At 36.1% G+C, this 22,028-nt stretch overlaps 1 protein-coding gene across 1 annotated transcript in view; it reads left to right on the top strand.

Moving 5' to 3' along the window:
* FAM241A (family with sequence similarity 241 member A) overlaps window positions 1-17,214 on the top strand; it is a 44,421-nt gene extending 27,207 nt beyond the window's left edge. Inside the window, exon 2 of the mRNA XM_072755476.1 lies at window positions 11,994-17,214. Coding sequence (XP_072611577.1) covers window positions 11,994-12,239 — 246 coding nt within the window. The 3' untranslated portion in view covers window positions 12,240-17,214. The remainder of the gene's footprint in view (window positions 1-11,993) is intronic.
* Window positions 17,215-22,028: the final 4,814 nt, after the last annotated feature.

Raw genomic sequence — 22,028 nt, 5'->3', positions numbered from 1 at the left:
AAGGCATAGCCAGATGGATTAAAGTAGAACCAGGAGAATGTAATGTCATAAAATGTAAAAGAAAAGGGAAAAAATGGTCATCACGAATGCAACTTAAGAGTGGAATAAATGAGACCTGAAAAAAATATCTATTTAATTTATTGATATGACAGTTTGTTGGCAACCTATTCAAGAGTTTTTTTGGTGGTGTAATGGGGACAGAGACAGACTGGACTAGGGTAAGTTGTGAATGGATGGAGCAATTCTCCCTGGATCTCTTGAACTAAGAGCTTTTGTTCAGGACTGTTTTTTCAAGGGCACTTGTTAAATGAACAGACTTGGAAGATAGGGACACTGTCTCCCTCTGGAACAGAGAGCAAATCTGTTTGCTGTCCAGTATAATAAAGATAATGTCTCCCTCTGGGACAAAGGTCAGGTAGGTTTTGCCTGTGGCCCATAATAAAAGATTAGAGTTCTCGAAGTTCAGACTTCCTCGGCTGTGATGCATACCTACTGCCTGCAGCATCTACCTGTGCCACTCTATGTCACCTTGTGGGACTTAGGAGGAAAGGGGAACCAATCTCAACATGAAACTCATGCTGCTTCATGTGACCTGAGGAATAAAGTCCTTTGCCTCCAACCCAGGCGTCTTATGTTGTCTGCAAGCATCCATGGAACGATAATAGGCTAATTTGTTGGCTTGCATGTAGAATAAAATCAGTCTCTTACAGTTCTTGATACCATGAAAAAATGGAAACTAGCCAAGTGAATTGTTTCAAACGGTTGGGCTACGAAAGAGAAGAAAATATAAGGCTGAACTAATAGAAGATATACCATGGAGGGAGTTTCGTATAGAAGAGTAAGAGCTAAGCATGTATAAGTATTGATGAGGGGCCAGTTGAGGGGGAGAGATCGAATATATTTAAGACAGAGGATAATGGAAGATGGATAATCTAAGGTAGGAGAAGATCCTACAGATAGGTAAGAGGAATTGGACAGAGAAGAAGGAACACTTCCTCATTTCTTTATGTGTAATAGAGAATTCAGGGAAGAGAGACATAAACTGAAGTGGTTGTTACATTTAGTATCACAGTTAAGGAAGCTCTTTCTGACTGTTTCTCTTTTCCCTGGGAAGTAGAAGGTCAGGTAATTTGCTGGAGGAGGGGAATAGAGAAAGAGAGGAGCAGAGGTTTGAAAGAAAGAAGTTTGAAATAGTCTGTGGAGAGAGCAGAAAAAATAAGCTGAGCAGAGAAATGGAGTAGGAATGCAGGGTCTTTGGAGATCTGTTGGGGGTTAATGGTAAGAAACTAGTGGTACCAATATACCCAATGGTATGACTTTCTCTAGCACCACTCAGGTTCAGGCAGAGAAAATAGTTAAGTTCCCCTAAAATTAAGGTTTTGCCCAATATGACAATGGAGTTTAAAATTTTATTGAAATTCTGGGCCATAGAACTCAAGCTGAATGGGGATAGAGAAGAAAGGAATGGACTGGGCTAGTGGGTTGAGAGGAGTTAGAGATCAGTGGACCACAAGCCCAATGAGGTTGAAAAACATTCAGTGGGATTGTTGAATAAACAAGGTAAAAGGAGGGATTCCTGAGTGGTTTAGCGCCTACCTTTGGCCCAGGTCATGATCCTGGAGTCCCGGAATCAAGTCCCACATCGGGCTCCCTGCATGGAGCCTGCTTCTCCCTCTGCCTGTGTGTCTGCCTCTCTCTCTCTTCTCTCTCTCTCTCTCTCTCTGTCTCTCATGAATAAATAAATAAAATCTTTAAAAAAAAAAAAACAAGGTGAAAGGAGAAAAGGTTGCAGTGAGAAGATTTAGGAGTTGTTCATTCATTCATTAGTTCATTCATTCATTCAATAAAAATCCCAATTCACAGACTAGTATGTGCCATCTAAAAATTATTGTCCTCTTGCTTGGTATGCATCTTGAGATGTATCCTTAAAATATATAAATTTACCTACCCAGTAACAGTTTCCTTGGTCTACTTTATTGTGGCTGGTTCTCCTTGATAGCTAGAGAAGGCCAACCAAAAGTAGCAAGGAGAAATCAGCATTTTAGTTTTTACCCTATATTTTCTTGTGTTGTCTGAATATGTACAATAACCATTTATCCATGTGTTTCTAATTCAGTTTTTTAAAACAACTTTTAGAAAGTTATATCTAAAAAATTCCACTTGGATAACCCTCATTAATTGATGTTTTTAATATTATTAATACATTTGTTATATTAGTTATTGCTAGTAACAATAAATCCAAACTAGTGAGGAAGTAGTTGAGCACTATAGTGAAGAACAAAAAACACAGGCTTTGAAATTAACAATACTTTCTGTAAAAAATGGAGACTAAATGTCATAATGAATATAAAGTACTTAACATAATCTCCAGCATATAGTAAAATCCAGTTAATAATAGCTATTATTTTTATCATCATTGTCATCATCATCATTATCTGTAGTCAGAACTCTTGGTTCCAAGGGACAAAAATTCAACTCCTGCTACAGTTTGCAAAATAGGAATTTATTGGCTCATGTAATTAAAAAGACCAGAGGTAGATGCAGTATCTAGACACAGGTATTGAAACTATATCGACTATATCATTTCTTGGTTTCATTAATAGCAAGCTTTCCCCCTCATGGTAATAATATGCCGTACATCTTACCAGCTAACCAGTAGCAGTGAAAGAAAAATGTCTCTTTTTTAATAGTTGCAGCGAAAGTCTTAGGTAGAGGTGCTTCATTGACCTGTCTTGGGTTACATGCTAATTCCTTAACTAATCATATGTCCAAGGAAATGGAATATTCCAATTGGCCAGGAATCGAACTGGGGAATGGGAACATCTTCAACCAAAACACAGGGACTTAGAGTGGACGGGGGGTGGTTTCTCCAAAGTTAAATAAAATTTCTGCTAAGTAGGAAAAGGTGGAATAAATGCCAGACAGGCAAAAACAGCAGATTTCCAATACTGCACATATAGTTCTGTGCAGTAATACAAATGTAATACTGCAAACAGGAGAACAGTTGAAAGTACATTTTAAATTGTCACCCACTCAGCAAAAGCCTGTTTATATAATACAGCCTGTACTTTTCTTAAAGTGAGAAAACAGAGGTCTTCCCATACTAATATGCACAGATTGTGTCATAGGTAAGGATGTTCCACAGAAAATATCCCGCCTCAATTTCTATATAATTAAATGTCATAACACTTGAAGAAAAATGCAATTGAATTTAAGTATCATAAGAAAGATGATCACTAAGGTATGAGTTATCTCAAGCAACATGGCACAATAGAAAAAGAAGTGAAAATCACAAATATAAATCTATCAAAAATATAGTAATAATAATATTTACCATATATTGAATGATTAGTATGTGTATTCTAAAAGCTTTTTTTTTTTAGATCTTATTTATTCATTCATGAGCGATACAGAGAGAGAGACATAAGCAGAGGGAGAAGCAGACTCCCTGTGGTGAGCCTGATGTGGGACTCGATCCCAGGACTCTGGGATCACGACCTGAGCCAAAGGCAGATGCTCAACCACTGAGTCACCTAGGCATCCCTCTAAAAGCTTTTTATCCATTTGTTTTATTATCACAACTCTGTGAGTTAGGTGATCATTATGTTCCTTTTATTTGTGAGGAGACTGAGGGTGAGTGGTTAAGTAATTTGCCTTGTATGTGTGCAGAGCAACATTTGACTCTGTTCTCGGTGCTTCCAAAGCCTGTGTTATCAATAATCGGGCAGAGTGACTTAACCTCTTATTCCTTGCTTCTAAAGTAGGAGATTTTGTTTTAATTACCTTTAAGGATACTTGTCTCTTAAAAATCCTGATTATGGGGGATCCCTGGGTGGCGCAGCGGTTCGGCGCCTGCCTTTGGCCCAGGGCGCGATCCTGGAGACCCGGGATCGAATCCCACATCGGGCTCCCGGCGCATGGAGCCTGCTTCTCCTGCTGCCTATGTCTCTGCCTCTCTCTCTCTCTCTGTGACTATCATAAATAAATAATAATAAAAAAATTTTTTTAAAAAATCCTGATTATGTAAGGGCTCACCTTTAATTTCTCATTAATTTTTGTATCTTTTAAGAAGATTTTGAATCAATTATAACACTTTTATTTTTATGTATGTCTTTAACCATGGATGAAAAAATAATAGTATCACTATCTTTATAAGAACACTTGAGTGTGCAGGTCATAGCATTATTCTATGATCATGAAGGAAACTGCGCTTTTGACAAATGTTCTTTCATCAGGACCTCACATACAAAGAATAAAATTTGGCAAATACACAAAGTGGTTAATGTTAAAGTAGAGGGAAAAGCACCATCTGAATTTCTGCATTCCTTTACATATGAAGTGTTCTGTTTGGTTGTTTTTTTAGTTTTTATTGTATGTTGCCTTATTGCAACTCTGCCAAGTATATCTCTGCATTCTTGCTTGGAATCTTTTTTTCCACATTTGAATCTGAAATCTAGTCAATACTGAAAGGACTATGAAAAATCCACTGAAACGTTGCAAATAGCTTTGCCTTGTTTACATTCTTATATATAAGATTAAAAATTTTTGAGTAATTTTTTGCTTAATAAATTCACTTTCAGGGATCCCTGGGTGGCGCAGTGGTTTGGCGCCTGCCTTTGGCCCAGGGCACGATCCTGGAGACCCAGGATCAAATCCCACGTCGGGCTCCCGGTGCATGGAGCCTGCTTCTCCCTCTGCCTGTGTTTCTGCCTCTCTCTCTCTCTCTCTCTATCATAAATAAATAAAAATTTAAAAAAATAAAAATAAAAAAAAATAAAAAACTCACTTCCAACATGCTGTAAATTGTGAGAAAAGATGTAAAGCAAAAAACATGCCAATGTTCATTTCACTTTGTTAAATGTATTCATTCTGTAAGAAATGAAAACGTGCTTACATAGTTTTTCTTTTTGCAGAGCTCAGATATGTAAAAATTCTTTGAAAACTAAGCAACATTAGACAGCTACTAGCTATTAATACTATAATAATAACTGGCAGGAGTATAGTATACATATAAATGAATAGTGTGGTCTTTGGAGTAAGAGCTCCTTCATTTACTAAGAATGGGTCAATGGCAGACATTTAATACCTATGAAATTTAGTTTCCTTATCTGCAAATGAGGGAAAATAATAATGCCTCCACAGCTTGTGAAAAGATCAAACAAGATGATGCTTGTAAAGCACAGTGCCTGGCACATAAGAGGCATTCATTGATAATACTACCACTATTACTATTACTCTGAAAACTACAAACATGTGAGAGAGTCAAGTACTCAAGAACAACTCTGTATTACTCTCTACTCTTAAAAAGTACCAATAGTTTAGGAATTGAGCTGAGCATGTAAATTTTTTTAAAAAAATTTTATAGAGAGTATGTGGATGAGTGGTGGGGGGAAGGGCAGAGGGAGAGACAATCCAAGCCAGCTCCATACCTCACGTGGATCTGAGGGGTGGGCTTCATCTCACAATCCCGAAATCATGACCTGATCCAAAACCAAGAGCCTCAACCAACTGAGCCACCCAGGCACCCCAAGCATCTAAATTTTAGCTAGCAGCTACCATATTTTGTAATCTAGTATAGAATTTATTTATAAATATTTGGACAAATTCACATCTTACTCATGGAGGAATAAAATATTTGATGTTACATGTAAGTTTTGTGGGCTTTTTTGTGGGTTTTTTTGTTTTGTTTTGTTTTGTTTTGCTTGCCTAACATACTGTTATTGTAAAATACTTCTATTGTTCATTCAACAAATACTTATTCTGAGCCTACAATAGGCCAAGGACAGTGCAATAGACTGAGTACTCATGTTAAAATTTATGACATGGTTCTTGCCCTTAATGTCAATGCCCTTCTTATCAAGGCTAGTGACAGGAAATAGATATATAAAGAAATAATTTTTATAATAAAATATTGTGGTAGGCAGAATAATGCCTCCCCAGAAGTGTCCATATTTTAATCTTTAGAATTTGTGAGATTTTGAAGATGTGATTAAATTTAAGGATTTTGAGATGGAGAAACTATCCTGGATTATCCCCCTAGGCTAGATCTAATCACATGGGTCCTTAAAAGCAGGTAACTTTTCCCTGCTGTGGTCAGAGAGAAAAGTTAACTACAGAAGAATGGTCAGAAGAGCTGCAACATTGCTGGCTTTGAAGATGGAGGAGGGGGGCCAGGAGCCAAAGCATGTGGACAGCCATTAGGAGCTAGTAAAGATAGGCAAATAGATTGTCTTCTAGGGCCTCTAGAAAGAAATGTTATCCTGCTCACATGACGTCTAATCTACAGAACTATAAAATGATAATATTTTGTTGTTTTAAGCCACTAAATTTATAGTATTTCTTACAGCAGCAATAGAAAACTAATACAAATACAATAAATTGGAGAAATAAAAGAAGAGAAGAATCATTTTCCAAAGTTGTGTCAGAAGAGCTAGGAAAACTTTTCCAGGAAGACTCACAAAAGTTATTGTTCCAACGTGGATCATGTGCTTTTTCCAAAGTCAGCTTCTGGAAAGAAGTTTATTACTCTTAAGACTTGTCATCTCTAGAGCTGTAGGTGGGGTCTGCCTCACCTGAGGAATGTGGGCTGGAAGAGGTTCTAATAAGAAAGAGGAAAGCAGAGGACGCTTGGGTGGCTCAGTGGTTGAGCATCTGCTCAGGGGATGATGTTGGGGTCCCCAGAGTCCCACATCGGGCTCCCTGCATGGAGCCTGCTTCTCCCTCTGCCTGTGTCTCTGCCCCACTCTCTCTGTGCCTCTCATGAATAAATAAATAAAATCTTTAAGGAAAAGGAAGAAAGAGGGAATACATGCTTCATTTTCAAAACTGCTAACTCCATTAAAACCTATACATTGTTTTGAAATTACTATAATAAAAATGCTTTGAAAATAAAGAACATCTTTTGTTTGGCAAGAAGTAAGCAAGGTAGAAAATTTATCAAGGTATTAATTTCAGTGCTTGCAGACACATGATAAATTTTCTCCGTTTTTTTCAACAAATATTTATTGAGCTCCTTCTATGTGCTGCTATTCCCAAGACAGCCCCTGCTGTATACTGATATTAGAGGATTAATGGTCAGCAAAAATAGATACTGTCCATTTCCTCAGGTAGAGGGATAGAAAGAGTAATCAAATAATCACACACACATTTACACCGATTTAGAACATTGACAGGGCATTATATGGTGCTCTGAGATTGAGTTGAGACTTAAACTGAGACTAAATGAGAAGCAGGCATTAACTGAGCAAGGGAGGGAGGAGAGCGTGCTCGGCAGAGAAAATAGCATGTGCAAATCTGTGGCAGGCAAAAGCATGGCCTGTTCAAGAAGTGTGGCTGAAACAGAAAAAGACAGAGGGAGGCTGACGATGGGGTGAGGCCAGAGATCCAGAGAGAAGGCAGACTAAGCAGGGCTTCATAGATAATGTTAAAAATTTTGGCCTTTATCCTAAAAGCAGGGTGTAGGTGGAGTAATTGGATTAGCAATTTAAGATCACTTCAGCTGCAATGTGTTAAATAGGTAGGGGAGCCAAGGAATATACGCCAGACCGTTAGCAAACTACTGGAATAGTCAAGGTAAGAGATGTTAAAAGATTGTTTGGGGATTGCAGCAGCAGATGGAATAGCAATATACACAATAAGAAAATATTTAGAAGGTAAAATAAAGAAGATATGTTGATGAACTAGATGTGGAGGGGAGGGGAAGTGGGAGGAGTCATGAATGCCTCAGGTTTCTGATCTTTGAATCTGGTGGTGTCGTTTCCTTTTTAATACAATTTTCCTAATTTCAATATGTTGTATTGCAGTAATCCTTTATTTTATTTTATTTATTTATTTGAGAGAGAGAGAGAAAGAGAGAGAACAGAAATAGAAGAACACAAGCTGGGAGGAGAAGGAGAAGCAGTCTCCCCACTGAGCAGGGAGCCCAATGAGGGGCTCGATCCCAGAACCCTGGGATCATGACCCCAGCCAAAGGCAGACACTAACTGAGATGCCTCAGGCAACCCTGTATTGCAGTAATTCTATTTAACTATCCCAACTTACCAACTTTGCAAACTTAAAAAAGCCCTCAGTAAATGCACTGATTGATCAAACTAATCAATTATAACCATGCAGGTCTTTATCTCAACTACTGTTCCTACAGTGAAGTACTGATGGCAGCTCTTACCAGACCTCAAGAGCCAATTGTTAAATTTTCAAGAACCTTGCAAGTTACTTGTAAGTAGCTTGAAAATGACCACAGCGAGAGGACCAGCTGCGGAAACTGGAAAAAATTACGGAACCAGCAAACAACTTAAATCAGAGATCCATCCACTGCAACTCCCACCCCCTACTTTCCCGCCTCAACACATCCTACTGTTAAACATTTACCAGCACACCTATGTTTGTACCTTTTAGAAGTTATGATACTTGGGGTGGATATGCTGCATATAGAAAATACAGTCATGAGACTAATCTCACTGATTTAAAAATGCTGCCTGTTTTTTTTTCCATGTTCTTCAATGTCTTTAGGATTGTTTGAAACCCATCTAATTCATTGCTAGATATTTTGGATATTTCCACAGAATTTCATTTGTGAAGATATGCCACTCTTAGGCATTATTCTAATGATTTTTACTTTTTCCTCTCCTTTAGATTGCCCAGATTAAGAAGTGCTGTGGTAAAGCGGCAAAACTTTAGTAATTATTGAATCTAGTTATAGGTGTATAGACGATTATCGTACTATTTTTCTTTAATTTTGTGTGCACTTGAAGTTTTTCCTATTACAAAAAGAAGGAGGCTGTAGCAGCCATATCTTGCCCAGACTAGTCCCTTCCTGGGTCTTCCACTTACAGTCTCAATCCGAGCAGGTATTCTAGGATCTGAGATGATGTGATCCATTGCTGCCTCCCCACCTGGCCTCTAGGAGTTAACCAATTCCTTGTTTTCATTAAGTCTTGCAACACCTACTTCCCTGAAAAACCGACAAGCAATCTGTAGAAAAACTTAAAGCAAATCTTCAGAAAGAACCATATCAGATTAGGGTACTTTCTTTGTACTACAACCACAAAAATACTGAAAAAAAAATCCTAAGTAACAATAGAAAACCCCAAGTACATTGAGTACATAGATTAAAAGAGATTGGAAGAAGTAAAAAAGAAAACAAACTTTAACAAAAAGTGAAAAAGGAGGCCAGAAATGGTATCAACAATGCAAGACACTGGAGGCATAGAAAGAAATGAGGCACTAGAAGAAATACAAACTAAATCAAATAGTCTTCAGGTTCTGTCTAAAGAGAGAAAGGTTCGATCTCAGCCAAAAACAAGATTTTTTTCTTTTATAATGTAAAATGTTATCATGGAACACATAAAATTATGATAAGCTGAAAAACATAAAATTCACCCAATCATAGCACATCAGTGAAGAATAAAATAATTTAGAAATGAAACACAAAAACTAAGGAAAGGGGTTAACAAATACATTATAATTCAAGACAAAATTATCAGTATCAAAAGGAATCATGTAAATCCATTTTATGAATTAGAAAACTGAAGCTCACGAAAGTGAGTTGGTCAGGGTCATTCAGTTTAAGTGACGAAGCCTGGATTTGAACTCCCTGGATTCGACTTCTCTCTATACTTCTCTTTGTTTTTTCCCACTCTTTTTGATAGAAATGCAAGTCTAAAACTAATTTTAAAATTATATTTAAATATAATTCAATAATAATTCTGGCTTAAACTTAAAATATAGACTTAAAAATGATGTCTTATTTTTCTACTACTTCATCAACGATCCCCTGTTCTACATTAATTTGCTGTACTATGGGGAATGATCACCTTAAAGTCCTCCTGAAATCATTTTATCTGCTATTACAAACAAAAATTAGATTTTTTTCATTCTTTCCTTCAATAAATACTTTAAGTTGTATGTATGTAGAGTAGATAATAGGCATTTTTAAAGGAAAAAATATTTTTATATATTGATGACTGAAATGATCAAGCTTTGGTTTCTACTAAAGGAATCTCAGTTTGATTCATATATTTGAAGAATGCCTCAAAACTTGCTCAAATTCATTGGCTCTTTTGGCAGGTGACTTTTGTCTTCTAAGTTTACTTTCTTCTGGCATAGATAGCATACTTAATGATATTTAGGACTTTTTTTATTATGTCAAACCCTATACCTAAAGATTTTTGTTATATGAATAATTCTCCATCTTGTACCTACAGTGAGCTAATAGGTCTTCAGTAAACAATTACTGATTTGATTCATGACTCTAAATACAATTAAGTTTAATAAATTATGATGACAACTATGTCACCTACATGACATAGTTTTTCTTTTGTGGCTGTATTAGGGTCTAGTGAGGAGAAATTATACCAATGATTTCAACAAAGATAATTTATTTTAAAGAGTTGTTAATTAGGCATTGAAGAATGGAAAAGGCAGAAAGAGAACAGTAAGGCAGTGATTTTTCAAATGATAGTCACCAGACCAGCAACATAAACATCCACTGGAAACTTGTTAGAAATGCGAATTCTGACTCCAAGCCCTAGCTTGGTTTATGAATCAGAAACCCTGATGATAGGTCCAACAATCTGTGCTGTGACAAGCCCTCTAGGGGATTATAAAGTATGCTAAAATTTAAAAATCATGTAGGTAACAACAGCTGGAAGCAGCCACCACTCCTAGGCCGGGGCAGCAAAGAAAAGAGCTGGAATTACTAAAACTGAGAAGATTGGGGAAAGGCCCTGTGGAGTTGAAACTCTGATTTTCAAGAATCCATCATTTCTCACCCAGTAGTAGTGTCTCTGTGCTCAGAGGGGGGACCCCATAGAACTAAGAACAAGATATCTGAGGAATAGGTGCCCACAAATTGGATCTAGTGTCTCAAGATGGCACATTGATATTGATTCTGCAAGTGTTGGGAAATCCCCAACTTGAAACCAGTGGCTGCTGGTGGAAGAAATTTCTACTACCAGAGTGAAGAAGAACTGTTGCTAGAACAAAACTGACAGCACCGACAAACCCACCAGAAGTACACAAGAGCAAATCCCTTCTTTTTTCTCCAGCTGTGCAATGTCTCATTGATCCCTCTATTGGCAGAGATGAACAGGAGCCAGAAATATTTGTAGAATTTTAAGGATTGGTTTCAAGCTGAGAGACAATAGCTCAGTAACTGGCATGAAGGCCTTACTTGTAGTAAGATTGAGAGGTAATAGAAATAGTAAACTTTTTTGGAAATAGTAAACATTTTTTGGTGTGTATATTAGGTACATATGGATTTTTTTGGACATTTTCTTAGGAGCAGATCCTAGATTGACTTTGGACTTATTGTACAAAATTATTCCTATTTGAAAATTATGTTTCTCTTGATGAGATTAATAAGCTGCACTTAGGACATTTCTAGAATTTGGACAAGAAACTATGCAAGGGCCTACATTGAGGTCTCCCTAGCTAGGGCTAAGACTGAACAATCACAGCAGTGATGGCTTAAGGATTGCTCAATACTTAGCAACAGGACTCTCTCAAGTCAGCTGAGGCTATATTCCTTAAAATCTCGGTGTCAAGGGAATGGACTAAAAAGCTTACTTACACAAGACGGAGCACTCTGGGTCCCTGGCTTAGAGGTTGGTAGGAAGGCTATTTTGAAATCATGGTAAAGGATAAGGGCAGTATGAACACAATTCCTCTTTTGTAATCTCAGGAAACTAGAAAATGAATGGAAATAAATCAGCTCCTTTCCAAATCTCCAAATCAGTGTTCTGGTAGTTGAGGGTCCAGTGTTGATTCTACAGAGATCAATAAATCAGTGCTTTCCATATTCCTGAAAGGTAGGCACAGACATGGTTGTTCTATAGGTCAATCAAAAGGAACATTCCCAAATATTTACTGAATGATTATCAGCCCAGAGAACTATGAGATAGTCATTATTCTTACAGACCTTCACTTATTTCTCATTTTATGTTTATGTTTGTTTTGTGGTTTTTGTTTTGTTTTGTTTTGTTTTTGTTTTAAAGGATATTGAAGAATCACAAAACCACACTGGCGAGCCTGTTGGAGATGACTACAAAAAGATGGGAACACTTTTTGGTGAATTGAACAAAAGCCTCATCGACATGGGCTTCACAAGGATGTATTTTGGAGAAAGAATTGTGGAACCAGTAATAGTCATTTTCTTTTGGATTATGCTGTGGTTTCTTGGCCTACAAGCTCTTGGATTAGTTGCTGTTCTTTGCCTTGTCATTATTTATGTGCAACAGTAAAATATGGCCGAATAAGCTGCTGTTTGACATCTGGTAGCCATATATGTGATTAGTGAAGTTATATATTTCACTACATGGAAGCCGAGAAGTTTGCCTTGTTTCAAATTGTGTGCTGTTTTGTAATTTGTAAGTGGATGTTGTTTAAAGTTAAACTCAACTCTTGATTATAACAGGGTTGAAAATATATTTTGTAGCTTATTCAAGTCTTTACTACTGTGATCTGTGCCCACTTTTAAACACCCCTCCCTTATTCCCATGCCAAATCTTAACACCACCAAAAAGTGAGCAGGGAAAATAGCGGGATATGGAATTCAAACTGGGCAATATAGGTCTTGAAAGAATTCCAAAAAACATTTTAGAAGAAAAAGGATGAAACAAGGAGCTAAAAAATAAGTTTTAATGGGAGAATTGCCCCCAACCACACCCACCAAATAACCCCTTATTATTTGAGAAATAATTTGGATGTCCATTGTTCCTGCTCAGCCAAACCAATATAAATGGTAATTATGATACACTACCTTAATATTGTGATGAAAATCAGTAAAGCTAGCACATTTTCTGAAGATTGAAAAGGATATATTATCACTGATGAAAAGTATATGTAACTTTTTTATAATGCAATATTTGGGCCTCAAATCACTTCAGTACATCATTTGATATTTTAGACAATTTTGGTGCTAATTACCTTTTGTGAATTTTTTAAGTCTCATAAGCCATGTCTACTGCTGGCTGCACCCCATGGTAATGCTAGATTTTCTTGTATCTAACAAGTTATGTATTTTTTTTCTAGAGAAACATTTTCCATGTATTTTTTTCCAGAAATATACATTTTATAGTTCTTTTATAACAATTATCCTAAGATTTTAAAAAAATCTCTTTCCTATCTTGGCATGGATATTTCCCCCCAAAAAATTGATTTGTATTATGGCTGAAATATTTTACTATGCCATTAAGGAAAAAAAATCAGCTCATTTTCTTTCGTATCTGTATTGGAAAGTACAGTACTACGGTATAAAACCAAATGCTTAATGAAATTTAACAGCCGATGTAATAGTATTCCTCTAAGGCTAAAGCCAAATCATTAATTGACCAGTCATGTTATTAATTTGTCTTAATTCAGCACTTTGGGGTTTTATATTTCTTTGAATACACTTTAAAAATAGAAAATGGCTTAGTGATATTTTGGATTTTGTTAAGGAGCCTAAAATCTGTACACTTGTGTCTCAGAGTCCTTCTATATAGACAAAGGAGGAGTATTAAAGATAATTATCTAGAAATTCAAGTTATAAGAGGGAAATGGGACAATTCGGTATTTTTATCTTTGGTGGCGCAGTTACTAAAGTATATGAAGTGTTTAATATTCTGCTTTGAAAAGTTTTTACCCAATCCTGTTTTAAAAATTTATAAGTTCTCAGTGTCTTCCATGCTGAAGCAGAAAACTGATGAAAAATGTTCAACTTAAATTTCTAAAATCAGATAACCCCTGAACAAAAATACCAATTGAAGGGCACTAAAAAGTATTGTGGATTTGTATAAATACAGACCTTTTAAAGTTTGACAAAAGAGAAAGACTTTGTACTATATCATTGTGTTTTTATTGGGTTTGAAATATTTTTATAGAAATCTTTATGAATTTGGCATAAGGGCAAGCTATTTGAAAAGGTGTCTTCATTCATGCACAGTAGAATTGAGAGGTTTTTAATAGAAGTAATGAGATTTTATATATCTGCATTAAATATTAAAAAGTGCACTCTTTTCTAATGCTACCAAGAATTTTAATTTTTCCTTTGGAATATAAAAAAGATACAGTATGCATAATAATAGCTCTAATTCCACCAGTGCTAATATTGAAAAAAAATGTTTAAGTTTGAATAGTAATGATTTAAAGTATACTGTCAATACTATGTATCTGCACACTGCTGTTAATAGGGTATATATTAAATCACATAAAGAAATTAGATATTTTGCTGCTATTCTTTCTAAAATTTTTATTAGAGCAGTATACCATCAAATTGTTTGCTTTGGTAGGGAAAAAAAACAAACTTTGCTTGTTTTATAGAAATAATCTATTTTCTTTTATGAAATATATTAGAATGTAGATTATACTTGTGCCCTGAAATGAAAAGAAACTGGTCATTTCTTTGGTTCATGGTATAAGAAATTAGATGGAAAATGGTTCTCAGTCATTTCAATCTCAGATCCAAGCCAGTTTTAGAAACTGTTACTCCTTATGAATAAGGACATAGAAGTTACAATGCTAAGATTATTAGATTATTAATGTATGCATCATTCATATCACAGTTCTCAATTAAAATGGAAAAGGTTAAAATCTACAAATAAACTGGCTAGAGATGAATAAGTCAATTTTCCTTGAAGTAGAAACTCAGTGCTTTATAGAATTCAGTCCTCTCATATCTTAAGCTGTGATATGCAAGGTATTTTCCCATTCCTGGCCACCAGTCAAATCATACTTGGTCCAGTAGTGTACTGGAGCCAGCTTGCACTTACTTGCAAATAACAATTGCACATTCCCCTAGTCCTCCTTCAGTGGCATCAGTTGGTAGCTTGAAATTGTCTATGAGGGGAGAATTTATGCTACCAAAATTGGCAAACACAATAAATCAGGGCCCTTTTCTCCTAGCAAGCCAGTTGTTAAACATATGTCTGCATGCCACCTATTAGCCACTCTAGAGGTCACATCCATATTTTGACTTCCACTGATATAAAAGGAAGCATATTGAAGCAAATTCCCATCAATCCATCCAAAACTGTATTTGGATCTTTTCCATGTGGTAATTATGAATTATGGTTGTCTTCTGACCAACACAAACCCATCTCTATAATCACATGTTTTGATCAGAGAAAATCTCTCTGGGCTGTCACTGAGCTGCACATCCATTAAAGGCTATCCAGATGATCAGGAAATAAACAGTTACAGAACTGATGGAAGGTAAATTACAGCATAAAGGTTTGTTGTAAAGTAGAAAGCTCAAAATAGTCAAAGCTAGGTATTGAGCAATCAAGGGCTGTTTATATGGTTTGTAGAGTATATTAACAGTTATTTTATAAATGTTTGCTGATTTCAGGTTATTTTAAATGTTTTTATTGGCAATTCATGGCTTCAGAAGGTCATAAAAGAGAAAACAATAAGACTTTCATACCTGTTAATATTTCCAGTAATAGACTTGGCCAAGGAGAATATAAGGAAAACATAGTCTATTCTCTCATCACCCTACACATTGCCTTGGACAATGTCACCACCCCAATGGCTTCAGCTACCATTGCAATCTGTATATCCAGTTGAGAATATAAAATCCACACATTCAATGCTTGCCCAACATTTGTAACTGCCTATCCCTTAGCACCTCAGATCTGGTATACATAAAATAAAAAGGAACTCCGCATCCTTCTCCCAAACCTTCTTTTTCTTCCTATTTTTCCAATCTCAGCAAATAACAATTGTCTCCTACACTGCCCACTTATAACCAGTTGACAAGTCCTGTCTATTTTACTTCCTAAAAAACGTCTTTAATCTTTATGCCTCTCCCAGTGATTCCCAGTATCACTAACTTAGTTCATACCACCATCATCTCCCTAGATCGCTATCACAGGATCTTAATTGGTCTCCCCTGCCTTCATTTTTCACTCTATAATCAGAATACTCTTTCTAAATCATGATTCTGATACCTTGGCCTAAATCTTTCCAATGGCTTCCTGTTTCCATTATGATAAAGACCTTACTCCTTAATATATCTTACAAGGCCCCTCTGGTTCTTGCATGCTTCATCTCTCTGTACTACTACTGTCCCTTTCCAACACAGCTTTACTGAATTTTTTTTTCAGTTCCTTGTGAGAGATGTGCTTACTCACTTCCAGAACTCTGTACCTGCTTTAGCTTCTCTCTTTAACCCCACCCCCAAACTGACTAACATATCCACAACTTTAAGACCTTTAGACATAATGTCCCCCAGGAAAATTTCTCTGATTGTTAAGTCCAGTTTGATATTTCGTGTGTTTTCAAAGAACCCAGCACTTCCCCTATCAGCACTTATCATGCTATATTGTAATAGCTCATTTGTCAGTTTCTTCCTTTTTTAAAAAAGATTTATTCATTTATTTGAGAGAGAGGGCACCTGCATACACATGCACAGGAGTGAGGAGGGGCAAATGGAGAGGGAGAAAAGAATCCCAAGCAGGCTTAGCACTGAACATGAGCCCAAGGCAGGGCTCTATCCTTCCAACCCAAGATCACTACCCTAGCGGAAACCAAGGGTCCACCACCCAACCTACCAAAGCCAACCAGGCACCCCTGGCAGCTTCTTCCTTTAGACAATAGGCTCCACAAGGGCAGGGAACATTTCTATCTGGTTCATAAATTACATTGTCTAACACAATGCCTGGCACATAATACATGCTCAAAATATTTGGCAAATTAATAAATCAACTTCATTTATTCATGTACTTCTTGTGGTGCATTAACAAAAATTTAGCATTGGTTGTATTTTAGAATTCTCACTCCAAAAGTATGCTTATAGTGCATAAAGAAAGTGAATTGATGTATATATTATCATTTATGAGGTTTATTCACTTTTGATGGAAGAATATTGCTATTATTTGCATATGCAGTATTACTACTATACACTTGCATATTTTTAGGAGACTATGTATTTTCAGTGTTGTACTTAGTGGAATCACTATTTCTTCAGAAGGAATATTTTAGAATGCATATGGTCACTGATGCTACCTAAATTTCATATTTTTCCAGTATTTTTCAATATGGACTTTTATCTAAATTTTAATTTAAAAAAAAAAACTCAGAAGTTGTGATCAGGAAGTCTCAAGTATCTAAGCTTGGGTATTTCAGGCTGCAGAATAAATCCGCTCTAAAATGTTTTAGTCGCCCAGATCATATATGTTAAATAACATGTATATAAAGTACTTTGTTATTTTTCCAATAAATAATACTCTTTCACAACCCTGCATCCTGAGTCTCTCTTCTGACTCCCGATATCATGTTCTATGTATCAGCTAATTACTGCCACATCCAGTTCGGAAATTGCTAAAGCAACAACATACCTGAGCGTGAATCATCCCTAATGCTGCAGCAGAAAGCTAAGGCCTGATGTGTGTATGGCTTCCCAGGTGGTAGGAAAACCTAGCTCGAGATCAACCTCTGCATTCAAACTGTATTTCTCCTTTGTTGCCTTGACTCTTGTGTAAGTTAGAATTAGTGAATGAGCTCTGCAGGGACCTGCTAAGATCCAGAACTTAGTCATACACATGCTTATTAAATTTGAGTTATCTTTTCAGCAGCTTAAGTTTGATCATTTAGCCTTCTGCAACTTAATTAGTTGGAAATTTCCTTGATAGCTTTCCAATGTATCACAGAATACAATGAATTTTATCATAAGACCATGGTCCTTTTTTGTTATTGATTTACTCCTTTACTGCTTTATTACAAGAAACTACTTGATGGTATGTTTTTTAATGTGAATTGTTTTTTACAGAAGAATGAAAATTCTATTTACAATATCCTTATTTATACCCTGTTTTAAGACAAACTCTTAGTTATTTTTTGAGGGTAGGGGATGGGATATGTAAAAACTTCTATCAATGTTTGAGTATATATGCCATCTACTGAATGCCCTTCTCTGGTCTGCTACAATTACTTCTGTTGTATAGTTTCTTGGTTTTACATATGTAATACCAAAAATACCTACGATTTCATTATTTAGTGTATTTTCAGCTTTATCAGGCACATAAGTATATATGTAAATGCAATATACAAATAAAGGCTAAGAAGAAACAGTTACAAAAGGAAAATACAGGGCTTAGCTGCTGGTTTGGAAGGATTAACTTACATTGATTGATCTTGCATAAAACTATAATAATGATTTTTCATATAAGGTGAAGCATTTACTTAAACATTAGATCAGTGGCTTTCAAAGGCTTTTATTTTGGTTTGCCCTAAGTGAAATCTTACATGAATAGCCAATATTTATAAATGATAAAAGCAGAGCTGCTATAATTGATTTTGCTGTAGGTCCAGTTCCCTGGGAAACAGACTCAGAAGAAATTAACATGCAGGAAGTTTATTAGGGAGTGCTCTGGGATCAGCAACTGTGAAGGAAATAAAAGAAACAGGGTTAAACAAAGGGAGGTACAGTCACAGCAAGGCCTCAGTGACGCTATGGGGTGCCCTCAAACAGAGACAGCCCTTAATCACTGACCTATGTTAGGACAGGAGAGCTCTTCAGCCAAAAGCAGTTCCCAAACAGAGCTAACAGCTGGGGCTTGTCATCTGGCAGCACTCCTAGCAGTTAACAGAGTAAATCCTTTGGCTCTAAAGAGAGGATCTGAGCTGCCCAATACAGCATCCACTATCCATTCTTGTTCTCACCTTGCCCTCCATGATACCTGAGTCACTTTCAAAAAACCCCACTCTTCAGAGTACAATATGAAGATGACTAATTTAAATCATAAACGCATCAATCAAGATGGATTTTTAAAAAAAAAAAATACAGGTTGAGGCTTTAGTCTGTTGTGTTGCCTGCTTCTACTGTAAGATTCAGGTCTTCAATTACAATAAAGTTTTAGTTGACTAAACATTATGCCCAGGATTCAGCAAAGGCTTGAAGCTACTAGGAACAGGTGAACAAATGATTGACAGAAAAGCCCATTACTTAAAATTAGGAGTAGGAAATCCATTAGATATTGTATATATAAACTGTTAAGATGATCTATAAGCTAATAAGTCCCTCAGATAGGGCCTCACAAGACAACAGGACAAATCTTAATTAGGGTGTGTCTTGGAAGCTGGGTATGTTCAAGCCTAGATATAGGTAAGTTGACTTTGTGCTTTCTGGCCTCTTAACCAAGTTCCAAAGCAATTTTAATTCTCAAATTTTTGGAGCATGTTTAAAATAAGATTTTCAACAGCAGAGCAGAACTCACTTGTAAAGAAGCTGTATCTTACCCAACCCCCAACACACTATTGTGACTGATTTATGACTTGGAGATTTGGCCCTAATCATGACTTTCCTATTTAATTTTAGCACAAAAGTTCTCAGAGACCGGAATTGGTAATTAAGTCGGCACTTAAAAACAGCTTTCTCCAGTCTTGGCACAGAATATTTGGGGGCCCCTAAGTATAATTTTAGCTGCTATTTTTATTCTGGAATCTTAGGTGGTGGCAAGATCAAGCAAGACAGTGGCTGCAAGCCAGTTACATACTGAAACTATAGCAGTGTTTAGGCATGATTTACCCCTTTGGTTATATGAAAATATTCAAACAATATGCAAACCAACTTCCAGATAAAACTATCTGAATTTAAGACTTGGTTCTGCTATTGACGAATGGAATGGTTTGTATAAGTCATACCTTCATTTCTTTAAAATCCAAGATCCTCATCATAAAATGGGGTAACTTATAATTAAAAAAATAATTGCCTATCTTTCTGTTGTGCTTTACACATAGCAAGCTTTCAATAAATACTGGTCGTTATTATTAAGTATAAAGTCATATTTAAGAGAGGACATTCTTCACTATCCATGGAAGAAAGCTCATACATTGAGAGCCATAAAAGTCCTGATCTATTTTATTGTTGACAAAATATTGATAAATGCAAGGAAATTCTATGCTGTAATCCCAAATCCTCATGATTGAAATCTTTCTGAATTCTCTTATTAGTGTCAACTATTTAGTGATTCATGAATCAAAATGATCATAAAAAGCAGGAATGAAGAACCTGAAGAGTTGATGAACAAATGAAATAAATGTGCTCTGTGCAACCACACCTTCTTTAATGAGATACTATGTTTTCTTTAAACATCTACTTACTACCATCCCATGCATTTTCTGTTGCTCCTTTGCCTTAGTAAAAACTTATGTGCAGAATTACACTCACCAGTGCATGGGTAATTCTGCTGTGGGTTTGAAAAATTCACAAAATGAAATCAATTCCAAGAATATTTTTCTGTCTTACTCCAATTGCATTAGGCCAAGAGTATTATGCTATGTTTATAGAATCACAAACATTAGCTTGCTTTGATTTCAAACAAAAATTTCAGACTAATCTGTTGATCTGTTATGTCATGTTTTCTTTTTTTATGTCATGTTTTCAATACACACTAGATATGTATTACCAAGATAATTATAATTGTATGTTACTCTCACTTAAAAAATCCTGTACCTACCAATACACATGGATACATTTTGTGTATAGCTACGTAGTATAAGCCAGTAAACACTATTAATATGAAGTGTTTACAAGAATATTAATAGTTTATAGTCTTGTCTTTTTAGTCTGTGAAAACATGTTAAAAGCATAGCATGATCTTAGCTAATCTTTGTTTTAGCAAATCTTCAATTACTGGGTTCCTCTTTCTTATTTCCTTTTCTTTCAAACAATTCTCCCTACCTGGAAAGTGGCAGTTTCTCAAATCAGATGTTTACAGACATGAATGTTTTATAAAAAGCTATGGCATATCTTTAGTGCCATCTCCTAATGCATTTCAAAACAGGTTCTCCCACATTTTCCTTAACTGTCAATTTATGCTTTCAGATATTTTTATAAGATGCTCAGATAGAGCTGATGTTGGCCAAATACAGTTCTCCTCAGGCGTTTCTCCCTTTTTCAACTTGTAAGAAACATTTCATAAGAGCTCCATGCCTGGCTACCTGCTCATCAAAATCACCTCCCTCTGTAATGGAAATCTACTGTGCTTTTTTCCTTCTCTCACCAAATCATTGACACCCAAGTTAATGGTATGGGCTTTTTTCCCACTAACATGGCTTGGAGAGGCCCTAAACTAACAAAGAAGACATTATTTTTGCAATGCAGAAAGATTCAGACACAAAAAGACCTGAACTTTAATACTTGTCTTAAATTACAAGCACCTTACTGATACCATTTACTAGTGCTAGGTGCTCCTGCTTCATCTCTGCCAAGTCAAGTAAAATAAACTGCTATTAAAACTACCTCTACCAGGTGAGTCGCTTCTCTTCATCAGTTACTGTCAGAAATGTTCATACCAGGAAAAATAATAATGCTGTATCCTCAAAGTATATCTATATTTGATATTTCATATCTCCATTGGCACCTACTCAAAGAACAAGATCGTTGCACCACCTGCCTGGCTCTTCTATACCCCTAATGTCTACTGCACTTCTAGTTCAATGCAGCACTTTCTTCCCAGCAGAACTATGCTTTTCAAAGCAATCTAATCTTCAGAGGAGGCCCAGAGGATGAACAATGATTTTTTGAGTCGATTTGGCACATACAATCAGAGCAAGACTGAAATAAAACTTGCTGTGAGACACCATCTGTTGCCAACTTTTTCTTTTAAATACAGAACAAGGGACATCAGTATGAACTCTCATGTTCAGTTTAATATAGATACAGATTAAAAATATGGAAATAAGTATAGATATGTGTGCATATTATACATTATATTATAGATAGTCAGATAGATGATAGATAGATAGATAGATAGATAGATAGATAGATAGATAGAGCATTTGTACTGAAGGAGTTCATGACATGCCACCCCAAAATATGCCACTTTGGTACCTTGATTATTTTGAGCTAAAGGCACTTGAAACACAGCAAATGCAGGGAAAGGAATTTTCTGAACTCCCTTTATCTACCTAAAGACAGATTCTCCAAAGGGAACTCAATTGTCATAACCTGCCTGGCTGTTTCACCAACCAAGGAACGTTAACTCTTATCATAAGAGAGGAGATTAGAAGTCGACACCACACCCAGATAAACTTTGTCATAACCGACC

Source organism: Vulpes vulpes, chromosome 4 (assembly GCF_048418805.1).
Source record: "Vulpes vulpes isolate BD-2025 chromosome 4, VulVul3, whole genome shotgun sequence".
NCBI lineage: Eukaryota > Metazoa > Chordata > Mammalia > Carnivora > Canidae > Vulpes > Vulpes vulpes.
The sequence above is the reverse complement of the archived record's forward strand: the minus strand, read 5'-3'. Positions and strand labels throughout refer to the sequence as shown.